General features: G+C 36.8%; 1 protein-coding gene across 3 annotated transcripts in view; it reads right to left on the minus strand.

The window, feature by feature from the left end:
- Positions 1 to 26742, minus strand: part of NUBPL (NUBP iron-sulfur cluster assembly factor, mitochondrial) — a 297899-nt gene that overhangs the window by 212157 nt on the left and 59000 nt on the right. For all 3 annotated transcript variants that reach the window (XM_073800566.1, XM_073800565.1, XM_073800567.1), the window contains exon 5: positions 23854 to 23944. In XM_073800566.1, coding sequence (XP_073656667.1) covers positions 23854 to 23944 — 91 coding nt within the window. The remainder of the gene's footprint in view (positions 1 to 23853; positions 23945 to 26742) is intronic.

Raw genomic sequence — 26742 nt, forward strand, 5'->3', positions numbered from 1 at the left:
GGTGCCAAACTTTATCTCCATTCCTTCATAAACAGACCTATAAAATATAGGCCCTAAGCCACCAAGGATCAGCAGGTAATACCTAGGTAAACATCAATTCCAATGCTCACCTATACCAATTAGCTCACACTTTCTTATTATTTCTAAGTTCTGAGAAATTCTCTTCCTTTCCTACTACCTCAGTCATGTATTGAAAAGTACTTTTTGTTAATATTCCATGTAATATTTTAAGGTATATTGTTACAAGAAGCATTTTTCTAAACATTGTCTGCCACACTGCCAGAACTAGAAGTGGAAAGCTGCTGACTTTTATTCAGTGATCTTATATCCCCCAAGATACCTTACAGAATTCTCATTATTTTTCAAGACATTTTCTGATCATATCTTTGAATTTTCTAGGTAGACAAACATATTACAAAGAATTCACGACAACTCTCTTTTCCTTTCCACCATTAATAACCCTTACTTCCTTTTCTTGTTTTAGTGCATTGGCTAAAACCTGCAGTAGCAATAGCAGCCTCATCTTGTTTTTAATGTAACATGGAAAAGATTATACCAAAATAAATTAAGAGAATCTGAGTATCATCTATTGACTTTCTCCTCCATTGAAACAGATGTTTGACTCTATTCAAAACAAGGGCTTAAAGTTCAAACTGGAATTAGAAATTGAAACTAGGTGATATGCACTAAATGTTTGTGGCCCCCCAAAATTCTTATGTTGCAATCCTAACCCCCAATGTGATGGTACTAGGAGGTAGGGCCTGTGGGGTGATTAGGTCATGACAGTGGAGCTCTCATGAATGGGGTGAGTGCCCTTATAAAAGAGACCCCAGAGAGTTCTCTTGCCCTTTCCACCACGAGTGGACACAATGAGAAGATGGTCATCTGTGATCCAGGAGGCAGGACCTCACCAGACCAGAATCTGCTGGCACTTTGCTCTTGGGCTATCCAGCCTCAAGAACTGTGAGAAATGAATGTCTGTAATTTAAGCCACCCAATGTATGGTATTTTTGTTACAGTAGCCTGAATAGACTAAGACACTGGGTCAGTCAAAAGCCTTTTCACGGTACTTCCCTGGTGGCACAGTGGTTAAGAATCCACCTGCCAGTGCAGGGGACACAGGTTCGATCCCTGGTCCAGGAAGATCCCACATGCTGCAGAGCAACTAAGCCGGTGAGCCACAATTACTGAAGCCCGCATGCCCTAGAGCCCATGCGTCGCAACTACTGAGCCCACGCACTGCAACTACTGAAGCCCACGTGCTCTAGGGCCTGCGTGCTGCAACTACCGAGCCCGTGTGCTGTAACTACTGAAGCCCACACGCCTAGAGCCCGTGCTCCGCAACAAGAGAAGCCACCGCAATGAGGAGGCCATGCACCACAACAAAGAGTAGCCCCCATTTGCCGCTACTAGAGAAAGCCTGGGCACAGCAACAAAGACCCAACATAGCCAAAAAAAAAAAGGTCTTTTCACAAGATTGAAAATCAAAACCTCTAACACTGTAAAGGAACAATCTTTAATCTACTTTATTAGTATGTTAAATCCTAATCTAGAGAAAATATGTACTTTGAATATTTCTTGTACTTTAGTGAGTAAGCAATTGTAAACCAAAAGCTCAGCACTGTGAGCAGATTCATCACCATGTTACTTCAAAATTCACCAGTGAATAATGTATACTGAAACTCCTAAACATGTAGGGCATATACATTAAAGAGAAAGTTAAAGGCACATTCTTCACTATCTTCTCCTATGTATCAGTAAACAAAATTGATACTGCCGGAAAGCATTTTACTCTAATTAATAAAATTACCAGAATGGAATGTTGGCATAGGCTGAAGCCATACTTTTAAATTAACAGAGAAAGACTCTGAACAACAACTCATGATTACAAGTACAAATTAGTTTATTTGCCCTAGACTTTAAATTAAAGAAAATGTGTACAGCCATTCCTCCACATAAACTTAATAGAAAAACTAACAAAGTACTACTGAAAGTTTACATAGATTCTTTGGAATCCATTGCCCCATGAGTAACAGCATTTTGAAGAGACCATCATTAGCAGAACTTACCATGACACAGATCATTATTTCCCACTTCCTCATATCTTCACAGTAGCTCATGCATTGAAGCACAAAAGATTCTTACTATAAGTCAAACTATTTCAATTGCCACAATGCCACTCACAGAATGAATGACACACTGCCACATCCTCCTCATTCTACTACAACGAAGTTCTATCATTTCTAACAGGTGCAAATTTAATTAATGGATTATATGTCACCAGTGGATTTCAAACGGATTTAGAGATTACTTTTATATTATAAATTAATTGTCAAGCTAGAATAGACACTGTGACCATGTCAAAATGAAAAGCTAGGTAAAAAAGAAATAGGCATAAGAAAAGCTGTTTTAAACTTTTCTATTAAAGTTGACATCATTAAATGTTCCAAGGATAATTCTGATCTAGAATCAGGTCTTCTTTCTGCAGCAATCCCATTGTTCATGAATCAGCTAAATAGTAGACATTCCCATTTACTTGGTATTAGCAATAAGCCTGAAAAAATCTCTGTACCTTCTACTCTGCTTCCTAGCTCCAAAAATAAAGGAAGCATTTTAAATACAGTTGAACACCAATGTCAGGAATATATGTCTTTAAAAAATTATAACTTGGCATCATAACTAAAGGCATTAAATCCATTTTTTAAATGCAGACAGTACAGCCAAGAATATACAACCTCATTTCATGAGTTTTAAGAAATATTTAAACATAGAGTCAAGTAAATAATAAAAGTTTTATAAAAACAAGCCTTTATCCACATATTAATGAGAAGACACTCAAAGGTACAAGAACCTTCAGAAAGTAAGAAAGGACATCCAGTACAAACTTTACAATTTCACTTTCTCACATCTACTTTCCTATTCCTTCTTTTCTTTCTGAAACCAAGATCCTTTCTTAGGAGCAATCAGATGTAAGAAAGGAGTTGCAATCACTATTTTTCTTTCAGGAGGACATCAAGTGGCTGGGTGAGACAAAGTAGTTCTACCAATTAATAGTACCCAGGAAAGGTTTAGAATACCCTACTCGTTTACCTCGAAGAAAAGGAGGATTTAGAGAGAAAGTGAGTAAAGATGAGAATGAAATGGGTCAAAATTCAAGTGCCAACCTGGAGGGCCCATAGACAATAATACTGCAAATAGAAGTGGAAAGGAGGGGGATCTAGAATATTAGAGAAGGGAGCAGAAAGTACGACTACAAAGAAAATTATTCAGTGTTTTTACAATTGCATACCTATCACTCAATATTAAAATTTTGTTTGTCTTCAGCATACTTTCCATTTTTGTACCACCCTGCAACCCTACTACATCATCCCAGAAACCCACTCATCTCAGAGCTGAAAGCCATTCAGGCACATCTTTCTTAAAATCTAACCTTTTTCCCAATTAGAAAACTGCCCCTTTCTTTTCCAACCCATCCCTTCCCCCAAGTAACACTCTCGGTTTCTCATGTGGGTGGTTTCCATTAGGAAAAGAACCGGATATGAGTAAACGACGTTGAGAACTTAAGCTTTGTTGAGGATATAAGTATTTTTTAAATGGAAGCTGCTTCGTAGAATATAATGGAATAATGTATAAAGAGATTTTTTGAGCAATGGTTATTACCTCAAATTCTTGTCTAATCTGGGGCTAGGAGTTTCTTCATTTAGTTAACCATTCAGCAAATATTTACTGAGTATCTAGAAATATAGGGATAAACTTGGCATCCTACTTCTGAACCTTGTCAGTTTATACTGCAGAGTTTAATAGGAAGAAGTGAACGGAGGGGCTAGAAAAAAAAATAGGTGATAACAGGACTATAGGTAAGGATGATAAATCCTTGCTTTACATACTCCAACAACCCATACACCACCATCCTGGCCTCCATCCTGCTTTACACCTGCCCTCGGCATCACTAATTGAGCACTAACTGATCACATTCTTTCCTGCTGAAACCAGGTGTGGATCAGAATTTTTTCAACATTATGTTCCAGATAACCAGTTGGTATTTAAAATGAAAACTATGTGTTATCTCCATGTTAAAGGAGTAGTCAGGCATCTGTGAAAGAAAATTTAAGACGACAGAAGGAACCACTTATATTCAGTCTAGAAGAGTGACAAAAATAGCAGTTATGTGTCACACAGCACTGCATAGATACTTTTAAGATACTGTATTTCACTGAATCCTAATAACAATCCTATGAGGCAGTACTATTTCCATTTCACACTTGAGGAAAGTGGAAGGCTATCCCCAGCCTCTGCTTATCTAATATCTAAATCCCTTTCTTCCATGGTAGCCTCCAAACCAGCTCTCCATAGCCATCCCCTCTTCTAATCTCCTCCAGCATCTGACACTTAACAAATGTTACACTGTATGATTATCTATCTTTTTCATGTCTCTATCCTGCCTCCCCCACTAAATACCATATTCCCCTTCCTTACTACTTCCTTATATGGTGCTCAAAAATACATGTTTACATAATGGCCAAAACAATTTTGTAAATAGCCAAACAGTCGAAAGTAAATAGATATTAAAAGAAAACTGCACACTCTATATTTGGTCACCCAGGCATTTTTAGTACAGTAAAATATTATTATAAGAAATTACCCACTTCTAGCTGTGGCCTTGGAAAGTTGTCTTCACATGACATATGACATGTTTATATGTCATACTTCATATAAAGTAGTTAAAGATCAGAAAACTAGACTGCCCAAAGTTATACAGCTAGCAACGAAATCAGTAAGGATCTTAGTCTAGGCCTGTTTCATCCTAAGCCCCATATTCTTACCACACACATCTCCAAAGAAGCAGGTTTAAGGTCATGCCAACATACATGAGATCAAAAGATAACACACAGTTGGAAGGTTAGCTAATATAGGAGCAGATTTTTCTTCTATTGCTTGATGATGCCCAGACAAGTTCCCTGAAATAATTTAACAAGCTCTGATACACCAAATTATTCTGTAATGAATGTGTATCATCTTTTAAGCCAACAAAAAGGTCATAGCTAGGGTTACAGCTGTAAAATTGCAGTGGACTATGTTTGGTTATTTTGATATATCTTTTAACTAAATTTCTGTAATCCCTATCTTTTTGTTTATATGGTGACATTTCCAGCCTTCTTATCAAATTTACATGACATACAACACCGGTTTTATTAGCCCACCTAGTTTCTAAAAATCTCAAATTCATTTTTAAGCAGAAACAGTGAGCTCCAAGTACAAGGGATTCAGGAGCTGTAATTTGAAACATACTAGCAATACATGCCCACAAGGCAAAACAAGAGCACTTTAGCAGCAAATTAGCAAAACAGGAGTGACCTACTGGAACAAGAAAAAGTTATCTTAGCCATGTGACAAGGGCTTAGCACAAAACTGTACTTCTTACAGTAACTAAAATACCTATTAATGTGTATATTGTGAAGCAACAAAAAAGTCTAAACATTAAAAAATTAGACAAAATTATGACAGCCAGCATTAAAAAAAATAATAAGAATACAGAATACAATAGAGAAAATAAAGAGATGTACAGCAAAAGAGGAAACTCTGGCTTCAGTGCAGTCTTTACACAAAAGAATAACATTAAACTCAATTTGTTTTAAGAGTAAAGGAAAAGATACAAAGCATAAAAATGAAAAACCATTTTAAGAAGACTACCAAAAAAATTAGTATTTTCAAATAAAAGATAATACATCTACAAATACTGAGGGGCCAACTCCTTTCTATAAACATTTTGTATATACAATAAAAGCCTTACTGCATTACCCATTTAAGTTATGCTAGAGATCTGGGGACTTATATGAATGGCCCATGTATCAGACTATCTAGATAAGAAAACAGAAAAAAAGAATTAATAGGAAGCAGTCACTGATGTCTGTGACCCCACAGTAAATTGAAGACTACTCAGAAGGGTAATAAACCTTTGCAATGTTAGCTAGTATTTTATTTTGGTTACGGGATACCATTAAAGCATTTATAGAATAGTAACTGATTTAAAAATTCCATTCTCTGCCATTTAAAATTATAGGCAATTAACTTATGTAATAGCTATAACCTTAAGAAAGATTAAATATAAATTACATTTCTGTAAAAATGAGTTTTATTTTAAGGTATCAATGAACACTCACCACATAAGAGATTTCTCTCCATTCACTCTCTCATTCAACGTATTACTGAGCACCTACTATATACCAAGCATGAGGTTTCAAACTAGGGATACAATGGTGAAGAAAAATAGACACAGTATCTTCCCCCATGAAACATAAAGTCTATGGGACAGACAGACACTAATCACACAATCACTAGACAAATGTAAACTTTTAACCAAAACAATTCTTACAAAGGAGAGCACAGAATTCCCTAGTTGCAGAGATCTTTGGTATAAAGGAAAACTTCTTCATTATTCAAAGAAGCACACCACAAACTTGATAGTTTTATAAATTTTAGTTTTTATATATTGGTATCTTTTAAATCAGGGCACAGATATTGAAAATATTATTATTGGACAGGAAAAATGCCATCAGTTATCTAAAGAGAAAGGAAACTTTAAATGTGTATTACTCAATACCTGAGATAGCCCCTTTCTCAAAAATGTCACTCATGCTAAAAAAAAAAGCTAAGTTAAAATTTGAGAAATAATTTAGTTTTCAAACAAATATGCAAAAATCTGGAATAGTATTAAATTTCAAAAGTTTTTAGACATAGGCATTTTTATGATATCTAGCCTTCAAAGAAATAGCCAATGGATAGGAAGTATGAAGACAGCATTCTGCATAAAAAGCTTTGTTAGGTTTTCTCTTTACACACATTTGCAGTTACTTGGACTGACCCCAATGACAACTAGTTCATGTCTTAAAGACTTCCTCTGTATACATGGCTAATATTTTTGACAACACTATCACTACTGAAAAAGTGAAGCTTTAATTTGAATCTCCTAACAGCAAAGAGCTAAACTTGTCAAAGTCTCCTGAATGTTAAAGAGATTATTTACTCCCCCTTGACCACATAAAATGTATACTTAAAAGCATTTAAAAAAAAAAAGATGTCAGCTGTCTCAACTCCGGGTGCATAGTGTTTGATCTCCTCAATAACTCCAATTATACAGTTAGGTAAATTAAGTTGCCTAAAACATTTAAAACTACATTTACAAATCAAATAAATCGGATACTCTCAAACCTTACAAATGCCTGACGGGGTAGCCTTACCACCTACCAAAATCATTCTAAATACCTAAGCAACAATTGTAAATTTAATAAACAAAACTAATAAATGAAATAAATCCAATTATCTTGAATGCTCTAACACTACTTAGAAACTTACCAAATATTTTACATCTTTTAAATTAAAATCCTCCTAGGTATGGTGTAGCAGCAAACTGGGAAAAAACTCTGGTTCCTGAAGACCTTGTGGAATAAAACTGTCTTATCAGTCCTGTATGGATTGTGTCATCTTATGTGAAAGAGAAATAAACCTTGTTTAAGCTAACACTGCATTGGGTTTTCTTTTACTCATATCTAAAAATAATACTAATTAATACATAATATGTTTAATGTCAAAGAAACATTTCAAATTAAAATTACAAAGCTAACATGACATTCTCTAATAGGTTTAATTCTCTTAAATGCTTCTAACACCTTTAAAAACAAATACACACATATAATATCACAATGATTATAAAATTTCTTCCTAAACTTAATACAAAAATGTTAATACTAATGGATTTGATTTGTTTCATAAAGTAGCACGTTTACCAAGATATGGTGAGGGATACAGATTATCAGTCAGGGTCAAACAGGGTCACAGAACCTAGGGGCTTCTTCCAGGAGAGTTCTACCTGGCTAGCATGCTAAGTTTTCTTGTGTTGTTGTTGTTTTAACGGTACTAGGACTTTTCAAGCCAATGGCTTTGCTTACAACTCTATATCATACGTTCCTTCAATTTTTTTAAGCAACCTCCCAACATGTCATTTAATTGCCTATTTCAAATTGGTGATATTCTGTTCGCTATACTCAGATTCAACTAATCTCTTTTCTGACTGATTGGATTCTGCTTTCTTTTCTTATCTTTCTCATCTGGCTCAATGCCACAATGCTACATTCACTTTATTGGCAGAAAAGATGGAACAGAGAAATTAGTTTATTGTTGTTGTTTTTACAAATGATAACCAACAATTAGGTATGACAGAAATCAACTCTGTAAAACAGAACCTTACATGTCTACCATTATTGATTACTTGACTTCCACAGCTGGCTACTTATACAGCCTTATTTATTACCATAAAAGGTTAAAGGTAATCTTTTCAAAGGGTAACCTTTGTAAGGCCAAGAAACATTCCACACTTTCAATGGGTTTTTGAAAATGAGTATGTCTAAGTGAAGGTGCAGTATGTAAATTCAACTATCTCACAGTGACTGCAGTTTGTCTATTCCTTGGAGCTGAGGAACTTAGATTTTAGGGAAAAAATCACAGACATGCAATAGGGAAAGAGATTAAGAGAATCTGATGAACACAGCTGTTTTCTTTCCATACCATGAGAATTAGGTAAGCATAAGCATAAAGAAGTAAGGAAGTGTAAAGAACTGATTACACTGCTTTTCCTCTTCCACTGTATTGCTCACTGTTTTGTACCAGATGATTAAAAATCCATTCACTAATATCACTTCAGAATATGCCTAGAAATAATGTTCAAATTCTGCAACCTTATTTAAGTGGGATACTGACAAAGTGACCCATGGCCAGGAAGACAATAAGAATGATAAGCATACTCAAAACTGCCTCATATGAGAAAAAGCTGAAGGCCGGAAGTTGTTTAGCTGGGAAAAAACTGATTATGGTGTACAAATATTTCATAGGTTATGAAAGGAAAAAGAATTAGATTAGTTGGTTCTCATGAGGGCAGACCTCGTAAAAGCATGTGAAAGTTATAAGAAGGCAGATTTGTGGGATGAATTGGGATATTGGGAGTGACATATATACATTATTGATACTATGTATAAAATAGATAACTAATGAGAACCTACTGTTTAGCACAGGGAACTCTACTCAGTGCTCTGTGGTGACCTAAATGGGAAGGAAATCCAAAAAAAAGGGGATATATGTATACAAACAGCTGATTCACTTCACTGTACAGCAGAAACTAACACAACATTGTAAAGCAACTATATTCCAATAAAAATTAATTTAAAAAAATAAGGCAGATTTTTGTTCAAAATTATAATAAATAGAGCTATCGTGAAACAGCAAAATCTACCTCACTGGAGGTGTTTGACAGAAGCTAGGTCATCACTTATCACACATTTGTGGATTCTGTTAATTTTCAAATTCACAAACTGAGAGTTTCACACATAGCCAAAGATGCAAGGCAGCAGCCGCTTTCCCCAATGTTCCAAATTCACCGATAATTACCAAATATCATCCAATAAATGTTCTCTTTCTGTGTAACAAGGAATGACTCACACTTCCCCCAAGATTTTCTTAATGATTTATAGAAAGACTGAATTAAACCTAAAATATCCATCCATGTCTATTAATGAGTTAAAAGTGAAAGAGGCATGTAACATACAGCTTACATATAAATACAGCTTACATAAATGTCACTATTATGCTTCAAAGTCAAATAAACACTCTGATATACATCAATATTTTCTTCTTTCTCTGGATAATTTTCTTATGCACAAATACATTATGGGTTACGGAGTATCTAGATTCTGGCCTATTACCCTGGGCAAACTTTATTAATTTTTTTTTTTGGCGGTACACAGACCTCTCACTGTTGTGGCCTCTCTCGTTGAGGAGCACAGGCTCCAGACGCGCAGGCTCAGTGGCCATGACTCACAGGCCCAGCCGTTCCGCGGCATGTGGGATCTTCCCGGACCAGGGCACGAACCCGTGTCCCCTGCATCGGCAGGCGGACTCTCAACCACTGCGCCACCAGGGAAGCCCAAACTTTATTAATTTTTTATATCACCCTCCTTATCTGTAAAATAACAGAGACCTGCTGATGCCCTTAATCAAATTAGGTAATCTAACATTATTTCTCCTTCCCTGCTTTCATCAATTCTCCAGTGCACGCAGAGGAAATAACTTGGGAGTGACTATATATACAGAAAGGCAGAAAGCTGACAATCTGTAAGTTGGATTTCCTCTCATTTCAAATCCTAGGTTTGCATCTTGAAACACCTCTGTTTCTGAGGGAGAGGGGCCAGGCGGTTACTATAACCCAGCTCCCCTGACTCTGCTGATTATCTGTCATTTGCCCCCCCAGTTCACCCTCTCTCTGACCCAGGGGTTCTTCTATGGATTGCATCAAAAGCAGATCAGAAAGAGGAAGTGTGGGGGCGGGGGGTGTTGGTTTGGGTATTTCATTTCCTGGTTTTCTCTCTGTGGGGTGATCTTGGGCTGGCTGGGTGCCTCTACCGAGTGTCACTGCTCCTCCCAAGACAACCATCTCTACAAGGACTGTCTCCTTCCAGGTTTGATATGCTCCCTCCCCTCCCCTCTTCAGGCCTAGAGGTAACTGCTCAACTGTTATCAACAGGTATTATCCTACCTCTTGTGGTTTTCCCACATTTCTTCCACATATTTATAAACAGTCCCTCTCAAATAATTTGAAAAGTGCTTCTGCATTTTTGTTGGAAAGTGACCCCAGGAAATAGATCTTTGAAATTAGATTGAGATTACTCTAGAAACTCAGGAATAATCTCCATAGCAGGAGAAAATGGGACCAAAGGGAATGCATTTAGTGTTATCAAGATTCATGATTATACAAATCAGATGAAGGGCAAAACTGGGAGATCCTGTGGTGTGATGGTTAATTTTAGGGCAATCTGACTGAGTCACAGGGTACCCAGATATTTGGTTTAACATTATTCTGGGTGTGCCTGTGAGGGTGTTTCTGGATGAGATTAACATTTGAATCAATAGACTGAGTAAAGCAGATTACCCTCCCCAGTGTAGGTGGGCCTCATCCAATCCATTGAAGGCCTGAACAGAACAAAAAGGCAGAGTAAGGGAGAATATACCCTCCCTGCCAGGCTTCAAGCTGGAACATCAGTCTTCTCCTGCCTCCAGACTCAGCCTGGAATTTACACCACCAGCTCTCCTGGTTCTCACACCTTTAGACCTGGACAAGAATATACCATCAGCTCTGCCGGGTCTCCAGCGTGCTGACTGCAGATCCTGGGACTTCTCAGCCTCCTTAACCACATAAACTAACTCCTTATTATCCATCTATCTATCTGTACCTCCTATTGGTTCTGCTTCTCTGAAGAGGCCAGACTAATACAAATGGCCACGGCACTTAATTGCTATGAAAAAAAGGTGACTGTAAAGATTGTGGACTCATCTGACTTCCTAGGGAGTATACAGGAAGAAAAAAGAAAAAAGAAAAGCTATGAACATAACTTTGCTTCTGGCCATGAAAAAGTAAAAAGCAGGATTTACCCTGTAACTACCTCCCATAGCACTCCACCCCCCTGCCCCACCAACACCAGCACACTTTGAAAAACTAGAAAACTGGACCAAAACATATAAAACTACGTGTTCAGACACGGGACCACAGGCAGGAAGACCACAATCCTTGAAAGAAGGGAAACAAGAAGATGAGTCCTACGACTGCCCCAGTTTACTGCCCTAGAGGCAGTTTCCAGGTTGCAACACAGGATGGGGGAATCCAAACAAAGCCCAGTAACATTGCTGAACTATTCAGAGTCAGGTGAAGCCAAGGCAGCGAGAATTTACGGGGCAATGTATCCGAGAGGAGAGAGCAACACAGAGAACTGCACAGGGGACCTGAGGAGTCTCTAGCTGGGTATTCATCTGTGAGTGAGAGGAAATTCCCTGGGACTGAGGAAAGAATCAGCAGAGAGCTGCAATTCCCAAAGATCACATGCAGCTGGAAACAGTTTCTATGCTCCCACCAACCAGAGAGGAAAGATCTCCTAATACATGGTAAGAGTCCTCTGAAAGGAATCATAGCAGTTCTGGGGTAAGCTAGCCCTAGACTAAAGGCTGCTCTGGACCCACTCGAAGTTTAAAAGCTGTCCTCAAAAGAATCAAACTGATTCCAAGTAACTTAAATGCATATAACAGGAACTGGCAAACTCTTTCTGTAAAGAACCAGACAATAAATATTTTAGTCTTTTTTCTATGGATGGACCTCCTGAACTGGGCAGAGTGTGTCAAGATATTCATGACAACTGAGGCTGAATAAAATCACTTTCAATTAAAGAAGACACAAATACTTAGGTGGGCTTTGCTGACTATCTTCCTAAAGCCAATCCCATTTATTGTATAAATAAACTAAGTCTTGGTGAGTTTAAGTCAACTTGCTCAAAGTAAACAAAGGTAATAACATAGCTTGCAGTCAGGAGTTGACTCCAAGTCTCTCAGACGCTAAAATCTATGGTAACAACTATATCTTACTGCCTCCCTTGTAATAATTCTTTTGCTATCCCCATCTAACTGAAAATTTCATCAGAGCATGCTATCATCTTAATTGAAGCATCCTCTGTTGCTACTGACTACTTGCAATAATGGTGAAAGGGGGTGAGCATTTACTGAGAACCTTTAAATTTATTATCTCACTTATTTTTCATACAGCCTTCAAAGTTGTAGACCTTGCCCATGCACACACAGCAGTAAGTGGTGCCATCAGAAATGGCGGTTGGGTCAGTGAGACTCCAAAGCCCAAGATCTTCCCACCACAGCACACTGTCTTAATAGCAGGTTCTCCAGAAAACCCCCAAGTCCCCACAGCCCTCTGTTACAGCTACCATTTACTATCTCTGCCTGGAATTACAAAGAAACAGAAGTGGGTAGTAGACAGGAAGGAGGAAGGTTACAGAAATGAGACAAGCCTCAGGCACATTTGAAACATAAAGGGCTATTTTGGGGTAGAGGTAGTAGAAGGTGGTAGATTATGTTGTGATTTATAAATGAAACATCCCATACGTATTTTGCTTATGACAGATAGAAGATATCACCCATAGTCTCAATGTCCATTTTTTAACACGAAAATAAAAAAGATAGGGGCTTCCCTGGTGGCGCAGTGGTTGAGAGTCTGCCTGCCGATGCAGGGGACACGGGTTCGTGCCCTGGTCCGGGAAGATCCCACATGCCACGGAGCGGCTAGGCCCGTGAGCCATGGCTGCTGAGCCTGCGCGTCCGGAGCCTGTGCTCCACAATGGGAGAGGCCACAACAGTGAGAGGCCCACATACCGCAAAAAAAAAAAAAAAAAAAAAGATAAACATAATCTTTTCATTAATTTTTTTAATATGCCCAAGTCTTTTGCTCTTTCAAGCCTTATCAGGATCCAGGGTTGTCTGGACTACATCACAGAAATATTAGAAGGTCCTCTCTGTTTGTATGGTTCTCTGTTCATAGCTTCATACGGTACTTAGTGTGCTGACATTTCCCATCACTCCCACTGTGAGCGCCTCAAGAATAGTTTACGTCTTACTCATCCTTTTTTCCCTGGAGCACAGCACAGTACCATTATAGACATACTCAATAAATGATTCCCAAATGACTGATTTCCCAAAGGCCAAATATAAATACTTTATAAAATATATTTCTTCAAGAAGCACAACACAAGTTGTACATGGACGTCTTCAAAATAGTAGTTTAGTAAACTGAAAACTTGGATATACTGTCAAATTTAAAACATAATTTTTAATTCTTATTTAGCCTCTCTGAAAATGTTGACCACTTCACCCTAAAACTCCCCCTTGGTTTCCGGGGTGCAGTTTTTTCCTTGTCTTCTTCCTACTTCTCTGGCCACTCCTTCTCAGTTTTTCTCTGATCACCTTAGGTTATCTCCCCCAAATTCTATCCTCAGTCCTATACCGTACTTGACTCTCTCTAAAACTCTTTTGCGTTACCTTATCTAAATCAGGATTTCTCAACCCCAGCAGAACTGACATTTTGGACCAGATAATAATTTGTTGTGAGGGGATGTCTTGTACATTACAGGCTATTTAGCAGTATCTCTGGTGTCTACCTACTAGATCCCCCAGTTGTGACAATCAAAAATGTCTCTAGTCATTGCCAAATGCCTCTGGGGAGTGGGGGGGGGCGCGGGTGGAGAGGCAAAATCACTCCTGGTTGAGAATCACTGATCTAAACTAACAACTTCAACTATCACCTATATATATACACCACCAACTCCCAGATCTGTATCTCTAGCCCAAACCTCTCTCCTTAACTCTCAACACATTCCAGTCACCTGATGACTAACTCTTTGGACATCAAATTCAACATAAACCTTAACTCATCACTGTTTTCCTTAAATTTATTCCTTTTTCCTATCTGTTCCATCTTGATGAGTGACACAACTATCTATCCAGTCACTCAACCCAGAAATCCTGAAGCCATCCTAAAGGCCTTTTTCTCATTCATATTCAATGAATTACCAAACCCTATTCATTCAATCTCTTTAATACCTTAGTTGGATCCCCCTCTCTCCATTTCTAACACAGACTTAAATCAGGCCTCATTACATCTCACCTGGATCAATATAATAGCATCTTAATTGGCTCTACCTCTCATCTAGTCCTATTACTGTTCCTCCACAATCCTGCCAAAGTGATCATCCTAGAATTCAAAACTGACAGTGTCACTCCCCTAAAATTCATGATAGCTTCTCATAGCCTTAGAATTGCACTTCAGCTCCTCAAACAAGCACAAGAAGGAATTTATGATAGTACCCTGACTTACCGTTTTGGCTTATTCTTGCAACTCACCCACGGACACTCTTCACTTCTGCCATGCCAAACAACTTGCATTCTGTTAACACATTATAGTCCCTCTGCCTGGACTGTCCTTCTCACCTTCAATCCTCAACCCCTTCTTACAACGAACTCCTGGTTCATCCATTTTTCAAAAGTTAGCTCAAAATCACCTCCTCCAGGAAGTTTTCCCTAAATTCCCACTTTAGAGTCACCATCTCTGGGTTCACAAAAAAAGGGCTTATACTTCTATAACAGCATTTACTTATGCTTATGATGCTTACGATCACTAGCTAATGTCTTACTCTAAGCTCCTGAGAGCAAGGATCAAATCTTATCTGAGCCGATAGCCAAAGAACCAAGTATTTCTCATGTCTACTAACTACATAGAAGATACCCAATAAATGTTTGCTAAATGAACGGAAATAATGTCTCCTTCAACATTTCACTTTTGATACAATTGCAAATTTTAAAAGTAGGTCTAAAATAAGCATAGTTTAAGAGCAAACATTTTTATTTTAAGCCAGTGCTAGTTAAGCTACAAGTAACAAAAATTTTAGGGATGCTTTACTTAAATATATATATGTATATAGATATGTGCGTGTGTATGCTTTTTTAGCCACAGGATCTGTGATAAGAAAAAAAACCCAACTGTTCCTCTAATGACGATGGTGCCCACTAAAATATTCAAACGGAGCCATCTGAACTCACATCCTCCTGATGACTAAGACTGGTATCTCAATTTTTAGTTTCTGTTCTTGTCCAGTCTGACAGAACATTCTTGCTTACGTGAGGCTTCTGGATCAAGTGTACAACACACAGTATCAAATTGTGCAACTGTTTGTTTGAAAGAAGAAAGTGGCTTACAGCTGGATCTATCTTTGTCTTATAACCAAGAGTTAAAACTTAGCCCTATTAGCCCTTCTAATAGAATACCAATCCCCGTAATACTACTATGCTTAAAACAAACCAGCATTACATGTCCCCCATAAACCCTAAGCATAAAGAAGCCAAATTTTCAGATCTAGACTTTGATACTCAGCTTTCCGCCTCCATCCCCAATTTTTAGAAGCCCCACATGCATCACCCCAGGTCCTCTTAGCCTCACTCATCTCTCATTCCAGCCAGCACTATGGCAACCAGCTCTGCTTGGACTCTGACCAGTGTCACAGAGGAACTATCTGACAGTACCTTGCTTCAAGCCTATACACTGTGTGCCTCTCACCTGCCACCCCAAAACTTTTGTGTTGAAGGACAAGACATCGCCAGACACCATAGGTCTCTGCCAGGACTTACTCATACAGAGCTCAGAAATGCAGGTGAATTAATACCTCCTGAGGTGAGCCTTTGGTCACTGGAAGATGGATAACATTAGATAAATTGTTCCCCTCTTCTCCCAGATAGACTGTCTTGAGATGGAGTCTACACAATCCCATGCAATCAAGCAAGCTGTCACGGTTAGCGACAGCCAACTAGATAGCGCATTTTCATATTGGCTCTCCCTCCCTTTCTCCTTCCTCAGTCCGGTCTGGTACTCCCTAATAAATTATTACTCTACAGGGCTCTGCTTTCTGGGGAGCCCCGTTTAAGACATTCCACCACTTCAAGAAAAGTTTGTGGTTTTTACACTGCAAGGGAGATCCCAAAGCCCATTAAACCGCAAGCTGCTATTTCTGCTTTCTTTTCCTTAACTGAAAGACCTCAGAGACAGCAGAATAAAATCAAAACCTACCATCACTGCTTCCTCACTCACCATTTCTCCACACCTATTACAAATACCAATCTCCAGAATAAACAGTCTCAAATAAGATCTTTACATTAATACACTCAAATAATAATCTCTGTCCATGCATTATTTTAGCCTGGCAATGTGGATGGTCTGAGGAAAAGAATGATGGTGTACGCTGAGACACTAGTTCCTTCTCTTTTTTCAGGTTGTTCTTAGTCTTAGAGCTGGCATTCTGGACACTGTCCTTTCCATCATGGCCCACAAGACTCTACCCCTTATGAGTAAGCAGATCTGTACTCAACATATCAAAACTAAAATGTGAGGCAAGACTGGCACTGTCCTACCACACTGAAACAATGTGAGCAACCATTTCACTCCACGTAACATAATTCTCAAAAGTCAAATACCTTAACCATATAGGTTCTTTCTCTTTTCCTAAAAATGGAAAAAAGTAGTATAAGACAGCCACTCATATATCACAACGATTAACTGCTAAGATAATATCTTAAAACTGTCCATATTGTTCATTAAAAAATATATATTATGATTGCAAATTAAGTTACTAATATAACCAAAGCAGAAACTAAAATATGCAGCTAATGTACAATAAATTTAGCAGGAAACTTCTTCATCTAAACAAGTAAGATTTACTGAGCATCTACTATATAACCAAGCATAAGCGAAACAAACCAAGCCAGAAGGCCTCTGCTCTGTGCATGTTGTATTGCCTAGTAGAAGAGATTTAAAAAATTAAACAGGGGACTTCCCTGGTGGTGCAGTGGTTAAGAATCCACCTGCCAACGCAGGGGATACAGGTTCGAGCCCTGGTCTGGGAAGATCCCACATGCTGCCGAGCAATGAAGCCCGTGCACCACAACTACTGAGCCTGCGCTCTAGAGCCTGTGAGCCACAACTACTGAGCCCACATGCCACAAGTACTGAAGCCCGCACACCGAGAGCCCGTGCTCCACAATAAGAGAAGCCACCGCAATAAGAAGCCCGCACACCGCAATGAAGAGTAGCCCCTGCTCGCAGCAGCTAGAGAAAGCCCACGCACAGCAACGAAGACCCAACCCAGCCCTAAATAAATAAATAAATAATAAATTTCTAAAAATAAATAAATTAAAAATTAAGCCAGATAATTCAAAAACTACCCTTGCAATTGCAATAAGGAGAGTGATGAGTCAGAGAAGGAGTCATGGAAGAAGAAACATTAAAACTGGGACCTGATAGTAGAAACTTGTTGTGGGCCAGGGGTGGAAGACAACAGAGATGGAAGGTGTCTCAGGCAGAGAAAATAAAACACACGAGGGTCCTCAGCACGGAGCGTGGCATTTTTGAGCAACAGAGGCCACTGTGACTGGTGTTCACTAAACAACAAGGCAACTTATTGGAATTGAGCCTGTAGAAGTAGAGAGAAGGCAGAAACCAGATCAGAGAGCTTTATAACATTGGTAATGTTACAAATGGTAATATAGGTAACAATAACATTAAGAATTTTGAATATAATAAGCTCTATCACTTTTCGTGACATGAAAATGTAACTTTGGGCTACAATTCCTAACAACTTGTAGGCTAGTGAAGTTTCCAAACTGAAAATCAGAGGTTTATAGCTAAGCTTGTTAAGTCTCCCAATGAAACATCACTATTGTATTTTCTCCCAGTTCTGTAATGATTGCTCTTTTAAAGAACAGATTGATTCACTGGGTCGATACCACAGACACTTATTGAAGAAACCCTGTATTGTTATGTCCAGTACTGATAATATTGCCAGAACAAATCTTCCCAATTTTTTTCCCATTTTTTAAAATTGTGGTAAAACATACATAACATAAAATTTACCATCTTAATTATTAAGTGTACAGTTCAGTGGTATTAAATATAATGTTGCCCAACCATCACCACCATCCCTCTCCATAACTGTTTTCATCTTATAAAACTGAAATTCTATATCTATCAAACAATAACTCCCCATTTCCCCCTCCCCCAAGCTCCTGGCAACTACCATTCTACTTTCTGTCTTTATGAAGTTGACTACTCTAAGTACCTCATATAAGGGAAATCATACAGTATTTCTCTTCTTGTGACTGGCTTTATTTCACTTAGCATAACATCCTCATGGTTCATCCATGTTGCAGCCTATGTCAGAATTACCTTTTTAAGGCTGAATAATACTACATTGTATGTATATACCACATTTTGTTTAACTATTCATCCACTGATAGACACGTGGGTAGCTTCCACATTTTAGCTACTGTGAAGAATGCTGCTATAAACATGGGTGTACAAAATCTATCCAATCTTGATGAACAAGATGTCATTTCAATCCATTACCCTGTATAAATGCATACCACATAGACAAAATCTAGAATAGAAGTCCAAAAGGAAAGTGAAAAAGATGCCTTATTTCATCGCTTTTTTCTTTTGGTAGTGTGTCTAATTTCTCTTCTCTCTTGCTAGCCTCACCAAATCTAGACGATCAAAACTTTTCATGCCTCTTAGTATAATTTCATTATTAATGACCTCTTGCCTTTTCCCATGGAGTTCCCAATTCACGGATGAATATTCCCCAAATCTTCCACCTTCAAAAGTCATTTTACATCCTGCTTTCACCGAACTACTTTCCTTTTTAAATGCTTTACTTTCCTGTTAACCCAAAAAAAAAAAAAAAAAAAGGGGGGGGGAGGAAGCAGCATATGTTTTATTAAAATATTCCTGTAACTATGAATCAGCAATGATGGGTTCTATTTTAAAATGCAAAAATTTCAGAGACTACATAAGTAAAAATAGAATATTATAAATAAAATTGCAAGCTATCTCCCCTCACAATACCTAACAGTAGTAAGCTTCTTTTTTCTCATCTGAGAGAAGATATTGAAAATGTGCTGATAATGTTGAGAAACATTAAAAATGATCAAAAGATTAGGAAATAAGAAAAAAAACAAACAAACATTTTTTCCAGTCTGGGATTAGACTGGAAAAGATAATATGAAGTATAAATAGCCTTAAAAGATATAGCCACATTACAAATGTACCGTCCTATTAATCTACACATCTTAAGGGCAGCCCTCTGATATAACTCAAAAAATGAAGGAGGCATAAAAGGACACCAATCTTGTCGTGGGGCAGGTGCTAATCAGAAACTCAAAGATGTAAGGACTATTTGACATATACACAGATATATCCGGTCAACACCATTTGCTGCCATCCTGTGAAAGAAAACAAAAATTAACAGGCAATAGCTACTAAAATACACTTAGTTGTTCTGTAGATAAATAAAGCATTCTTCAATGACTTCATCTGCTGCAGCCCCTGGCTAAGACGGTTTGCAGCAGAGCAAGCAGAACTCCAAAAAGAGGCTGCCTATTCTTCAGCTCAGGACTGTCAAAGAAAAAAGGAAAAGGGTTTTACCATACTAAAAAGGTATTTAGTTCAGCCTATTCAGTGACCTGTGCAAGAAACAATAAGCCAAGCAAAGGATGGACTTTTGTCTTGATAAAGTAGGGTGATAGGATTCTTCAAAGAACATAGATCTCATCTCTGAGATATTTTAAAGATAAAAGTGCCTAAAGCCAGAACAAACCAAAACAACTTTTTAAGGATCCTTCAACCCTGATTTACTCTTTGCCTTAATATTCTAGGTATAAAAGAGGTTGTAAACAAAATCCAGGAAGCCAGCAAGAAAAAAGTCATTTCTATAACACTGTGATTATGGACTACATCCCAGAATCTTTCCCAAAGATAATCAGAGGAACTCTAGCATCAGATGAAACCCAAGGGTCCACAAGACAATGACCAGAAGAAGCAAATTATTAATGAGAAGCTTTGGGAGCTCCAACCACTGGATCAGAATTTAATCATCTATGTCAATAACTTCAGTAAACCCCTAACTCTCTGCCTTGGAAGGAAACAAGGTAATTTCAGGAATGAGTAGAATTCACTCTCATTCTTTATGCGCTTAAATTATCTTAAAGAAATCTTAGTCACTTCCTGGTAGTTCTTACCGGAGATAAGTGCTATTATTAAAGGTCATTTGCCCAAGCTGATTTTCCACATTTTCTCTGTCTCATAAGCCCATACACACATTCAATCCTAAACTTGGAAAATGCTTAATACCTTAGGACAGAGAGAGCAGAATACTGTGACATGAGTGCAAAATTTCTAGCCCACAACAAAAGAAAAGTGAATCCTACTCAAAAAAAAGTCTCATAGTCAATCATTAATGATCACTGTGTCATCCTCAATAAAATTACTTGACATTTCAATTTTAGTAACCTCTCTCCACAGGCCTTAACGTTTTCCTACTTTATTAGCTAAGTACACTAAAAGACATTCTTTAGTAAAACTAAGTAGTAAAAAATTCACAAGAATTCTGAAGGTGATTTATCATCACGAAACTGTGAAAGAAAGCAGATTCCTACCAGTAAAAGTCACTTGAGAAAACTCAGTGAAAAATCCTCAACAAAAAAGAATATTACATTAATGAATTAACAATACATTTCTGTGTGCAACCACCATTTAATATTCACTTGCAATTTCAGTTTAAAACCTTTCTAGTCAATAATTTCTAGGACTGTACTTTGGCTATACTGTAATATGAAATCTGCATATTATGTTATTTAGAAAGTTAAAAAAGAGAAAAATGACTGGTATTTGTTCTTTAAAAAAAAAAGTTAATCCACACTTAGATGATAATTTCTCAAACTACACATGGATTTTATTCTAAATTCCATTAGGTTCCCAAAGCAACTGTTCACTTGCAGCCACTATAATGTCAACCTGTTGAGGTTTCTGTACAATACTCTTTCTACAAACTGGCTAGACTTTCCATTACCATAATTTTGCATACTAACATAGACAAAACACTATTGTCATTTTAAGCTGATAGAAATATTCCCAACCTAAGAAATCCAAAACTATTACAAACTTAAATTTTTCTTCAATTACTGAATTCACTTCTCTAGAATCATATGTAAAATTTCACTTGGTAATCAGGCTAAAATATCCTAAGTACAAGAAGTGTGGTTTCTCTATAGTCTCCTCAAAAAGAAAAAATATATAAGAGAATGAATCTGTCAACCTTAACATGGAGTTTTAAAATGAACAAGTTGACCAAAACTACATTACCATATGTCTGCTTAAATAATGAAGACAAAAAGACAATCCTGAAGTCCCACTGCCCCTATGGTTGTCTAGCTAAGTCCAGGAACAGAGGAACATTTATAAAGCTAAGATTCTGCTCACCCATTCTATCTCTGCAAAATCTGAACTGCTGAAAATAAATCTTTTTTCTTATTGTTAATTAGATAATTCCACGGTGCATTGTGTTTTCTATAATAGAGAGTAATACAGGATAAATTAACTTGACAAAAATGTAAAAATATCAAAATGATGCCAATTAGTATAATGGTGGCTGGTTTATCTAAGATTCAAAAACCAATTTAAAAGATGGGCTTTCAAGAATCCACATTCTTTTAAGTGAATGCCTTAATCGTTCAGTTTATTTCTTGGGGGACTTAAGATCAGCTTGTCAACACACAAAAAAGTATTATTTTCAGGCTTTCCAAGATTTCCAGTAGCTCATTTTTACCAGAAAGCCTATTTAATGGCAGCCAATTTGCAAACATCAAATTTAAGATTACAGCTTCTGTAAAACAAGAAGAAAGACATCAAAGTTCACTTCAAGTATTTACATTGGCATAGACTGAACAGACTACTTAAGAAAAAACTGACACCAAGGGCTCCATTTTGCTATCACTCAATGTGCTACATGCACTAGTTTTCACATTACTTTAATCAAGAGATAGATATAACAAGTCTATCATTTAAAGTACACAAATTCATTACTCCTTTATGTAAGTTTGACATTTTGGCTCATGGCACATATTTGCAAACTAAGTATACACTCCACTAAAAGGGCAAAGAACAAAGAAACTAGAATAACTTAGCTTCCTTAAGTTTATATTATAACGAAACAAGAAAACAACTAAGTGGGTGCTTGTAATGTAGGACTGCTAGGGTCAATTTTATCATCACTAGAGCCTCAAGTTTCCTTCAAAGTGATAGGGAGAATCCTTATTATCTGATAAATGGTTATTCAGAACTTAACATAACTGATTTCAACAACTACAGCACAAACAAAAGCACCTTAAATAGCAGACAATGTCTAATTACCTAACTTTTAATGACAATGATAAAAAAAAAAAAACTTCTATTATGTACACAGAAAATCCAATAAATACCCTGCATTAAATACAGGCATTTTGTCCTAGATTCATGGACAATAAAAGGTCTAATAAGAAACAAAAGAAATTATTCAATTCTATACTCTTACTATAATTAGAAATAAATTTTAATAAACTAATTTCACTGAAAACTATTTTTCAAGAAGAGTTACCAGTTGTTCCAATTTTTCATTTTTTGATCATAGAATTTCCTTGTTCTTAATGCTTTATATTTAATAGCTTTGTAAGAAAATATAACAAGATTATTAAATAATCTTGTAATATTAAAGATTTACTCAAAATATTAAAGATTTAGTATATTAATATTAAATAATATAAATATTAATTTATATTAATATTAAATATATACACAATTATATATATATTTAGTTTTTTATATATTTTATATAATATATAATATATATTTATATATAATATTAAATAAATATACATAAAATATTAAATGTATATAAAATATATAAATATATATTAAATATATAAATAAATATAAAATAATATATTATTTACTATGTTAATTATAAATAATATTAATATTAAATAAATATTAAAGATTTACTCAAAAAATTACTCTGTCCTATTGATGGCAGTGAAGACTGGGGAGAGAAATTAAAGTTCTATGGTTTTTTCAAAAACACTTTAAGACAAATATAACAAATATCTGATTAGAGAAAATAATTTTCAGCTCTTCTAACACAAATATATTAGATACTTTCTATTCAAATACCCCCATACATTCACACATTTTTACATACAGAGAGGATGATGAGCTGAATCTGACCACTTATGGTGTGCCAAGCACTGTGCTTTGAATGCACTACACTTACGGCAACTTTGTAATTGAGCGATTATGTACAGCAATTCTGTCTGGTAAGTACAACTGTTAACGCTATGTACACATGGGGGTGTTGAGGCACGAAGAGGTTGAACAATTCAAAGCGACACAGTTAATCAGTGACAGAGTTAGAATTTAAACCCAGACAGTCTGGCCCCGCATCTGATTTCGTAATTATATTATAGTGTGTATAAGGTACACATGGTGCGTGACACAATGCCTGACACTCCGCAGGCACTAAACAGAAGTGTAACTGTTGTCATACTGCTTCTCTCTTCTTCACTTACTCTGTGATAATTCTGGATCTCCTTTCAGATTCATCATCTTCGGAATAGAAGGGCCATACACATCCACATCTAGCAAACCAACGGCCTTTGACTGTAAGAAAACAGAATTTACCGTCAGACTTTTCCCCACCCTTCATCAAAGATAAAGTGCACAGAAACAGCAGGTCTGACTACAGAAAAGACAATTTGCAAAATACTCCAAAATCATAACATAAACTTTCAAAGCAACAGTAAGGTAAAAGAACATAAACTGCTCAGGGTAAATATCGTTTGTTGGTTTACTAATCCCTTCTAGATAACTGACTAAAGAAAGCCACTGCATCCACTTTAAACATTGTGGTTCAGATCTCCCATACACTCACAAACAGACTAAAACCTTTTGATCTGAAAACTAACAAACTACTTGCACACAATGTTAAAATAATGGTTTACAACAGCAAACATAACCCCAGCAAGAAGGAGCACTAACTTTTGGAAAGACCATCTAACACACCAAAGAATACAAAATGAAGGGAAAAAGCATAGAAACAAGACCATAATTAAAGCAAGTGAGAAATGCTGATGCAAATCTGGCATGGAAATGCTAACGAGGATGGCAGCAGACATAGTACAGAGACAACCTCTTACGTGCCAGTCACTGTTAAAAACCCGAAGTCTTCCAGAGAATTCATAAACAACTAAAACTGTTTTCCTTGATGATCCACCCAGCTGCCCAAGGGCAGAATATCCCGACTGGTCTCTTCACTAGCTGACAGTTCATCAGCAGGTTAACAAAGGAAGACAAACAAAATTCACTATTCCCAAATATGTCTTTTTTTCTTCTCCCCCCACCACCCCCTGCTCTTTCTTCTTTCACAGATTAAATCAATGCTATTGGTTTTTCTCATATACAAGCAAACAGAATGCTAATACTAACTATATGCCTTTGAGTTATGTTTCCCCAAGACATACAACTCTCCGCCCTCTCTCCCTGTATCCTGGCAAGATAAAACTCTTAACCTCTCAAAAAAAATTTTTTTAAACTAAACAATCTCTCATCTTCCACGTTATCTACCTATTTCCAGACACAAAATCACTTGTTAAACCCCACTGTCTGGTTCCTATAAATAGACAAAACAAGGTACATTCAAATTTATGTTCCTAACTTTACAGTGACTCAAACTGCAATTCTAAGAAAATCGTTTAATGTCCCTGTGTGACTCACAGAGGATTGGGATTAATATCTCCCTCTACCAAAAATCTCAGCTTATTGTAAAATAAATGAGAAAGGAGGAAGGACACATTACCTTTAATGGAATGGTGATATATAAAATTTGGGTTTAATACTTTAAAAAAAATCATTTGTAGTGTTAGTTTCCAGCTTTCTCATCAAAAGTAGGTATAATAATACCTTACAGGGTTGCTATGAGGAGTCAATGAGAAATGTAAATAAAATCCTTACCAGAGTGCCTGGCACCCCAGAGGAATTCAAGTGGTGGGGAGATATAATCAGGGAAAGTCTAGGTGTCTATTTGGGTGATTTAGGATGGCATGTTTTTAGAGATTCTGATTTGTCCACAGAGCTGGCTGTGGAAGCCTAGTGTTTCCAGTTTCTTAATATAACATTGCTGATTAACTTCCCTCCATCCTTTTCTTCCTCTCTCCTTTCCTGTGTCCCTCTTTCCCTTTCTCTTTCCTCTCTTCCTACTGATCTTCATACCATTCTCTCCTGTTTCCTTTCTGATGTATCTAAGCACTGGAACTAAATTTAGGTCAGTCAGTAGCTTTAAAAAGGAACATTCATTGAGAAATTCATTGAGAAATTCTCACTGATTTTAACTCCTTTTCAAACCACAAACAAAAGAATTAAGTTGAATTAAAAATAGAATTAAATTCACTACAGATAAAAACATTTTCAAATGAGGGGGCCTAAAACCTTAAGAAATGTGGATAATTGTTAACTATTACCTATGGGTCTGCTAATGCTATAACTAACACCTCTTTTCCATATGTTTTCTTGTGACACATACAAAATTAATGCAACCATAAAATAATAATAATGCAAACAAAAAATATTCTAAGATTCTTTTTCCTTGCTCTCATTTATATTAATGTTGTTTTAGAATAACTTGAAAGGGTTAGGTCTCAGTTTTCAAATTAATCTTCTAAAAATACCTGTCAAGTAAAATTAAATTTATGTTTTCATGAAACAAGAAAACAACTAAGTGAGTGCTTGCAGTGTAAGACTGCTAGGGTCAATTTTATCATCACTAGATCTTCAAGTTTCCTTCAAAATGTTAGGGAGAATTTAGCTATCATCTATCTGTTCTGTCTTCTAGAAGAAAACCATGCTTGTCTAAAAGTGAGTCCTTGGCATCATGGAATAAGACAAAACTGAAGATCTGCCCTAAAATTTGCTGTGGTAGGAATGGATTTTACATATACCTACATAGCTGCTAATACACATTATCACATAAGAATAAAGAGGGCAGGGAGGGAAATCACAACATGATAGAGTTCCTCTTTTTTCCTGGAGAATGGAACTAAGAATAATGGAAAATCCTCTATGTGTTAGGTTCTCTGCATACTCTCTACAAGTCTCTACTGACCAACTAAATTTAGTACCAATGCTTACATATACCAAAAAGGAAACAGAGAAGAGAAAGGTATTGAGACTTGAAGGAAAGGGGACAGGGCACAACCATTAAAAGAATTACACAACCATTAAGAAGAAAAGGATATGACCAAAACTGACTAGAACCTACTAGGCCCAAGATAGCAGAAGATTTGACTTCCAGTATACCTTGAGCCTCATTATGCACTCATTGTAATACATTAGCATATGCTAAATGACACACCCACAGGTGCCATGAGAGTTCCCAGGCCAATTGTAAAAGGCCAAAAAGTAGG

This window comes from Tursiops truncatus, chromosome 2 (assembly GCF_011762595.2).
Source record: "Tursiops truncatus isolate mTurTru1 chromosome 2, mTurTru1.mat.Y, whole genome shotgun sequence".
Lineage (NCBI taxonomy): Eukaryota > Metazoa > Chordata > Mammalia > Artiodactyla > Delphinidae > Tursiops > Tursiops truncatus.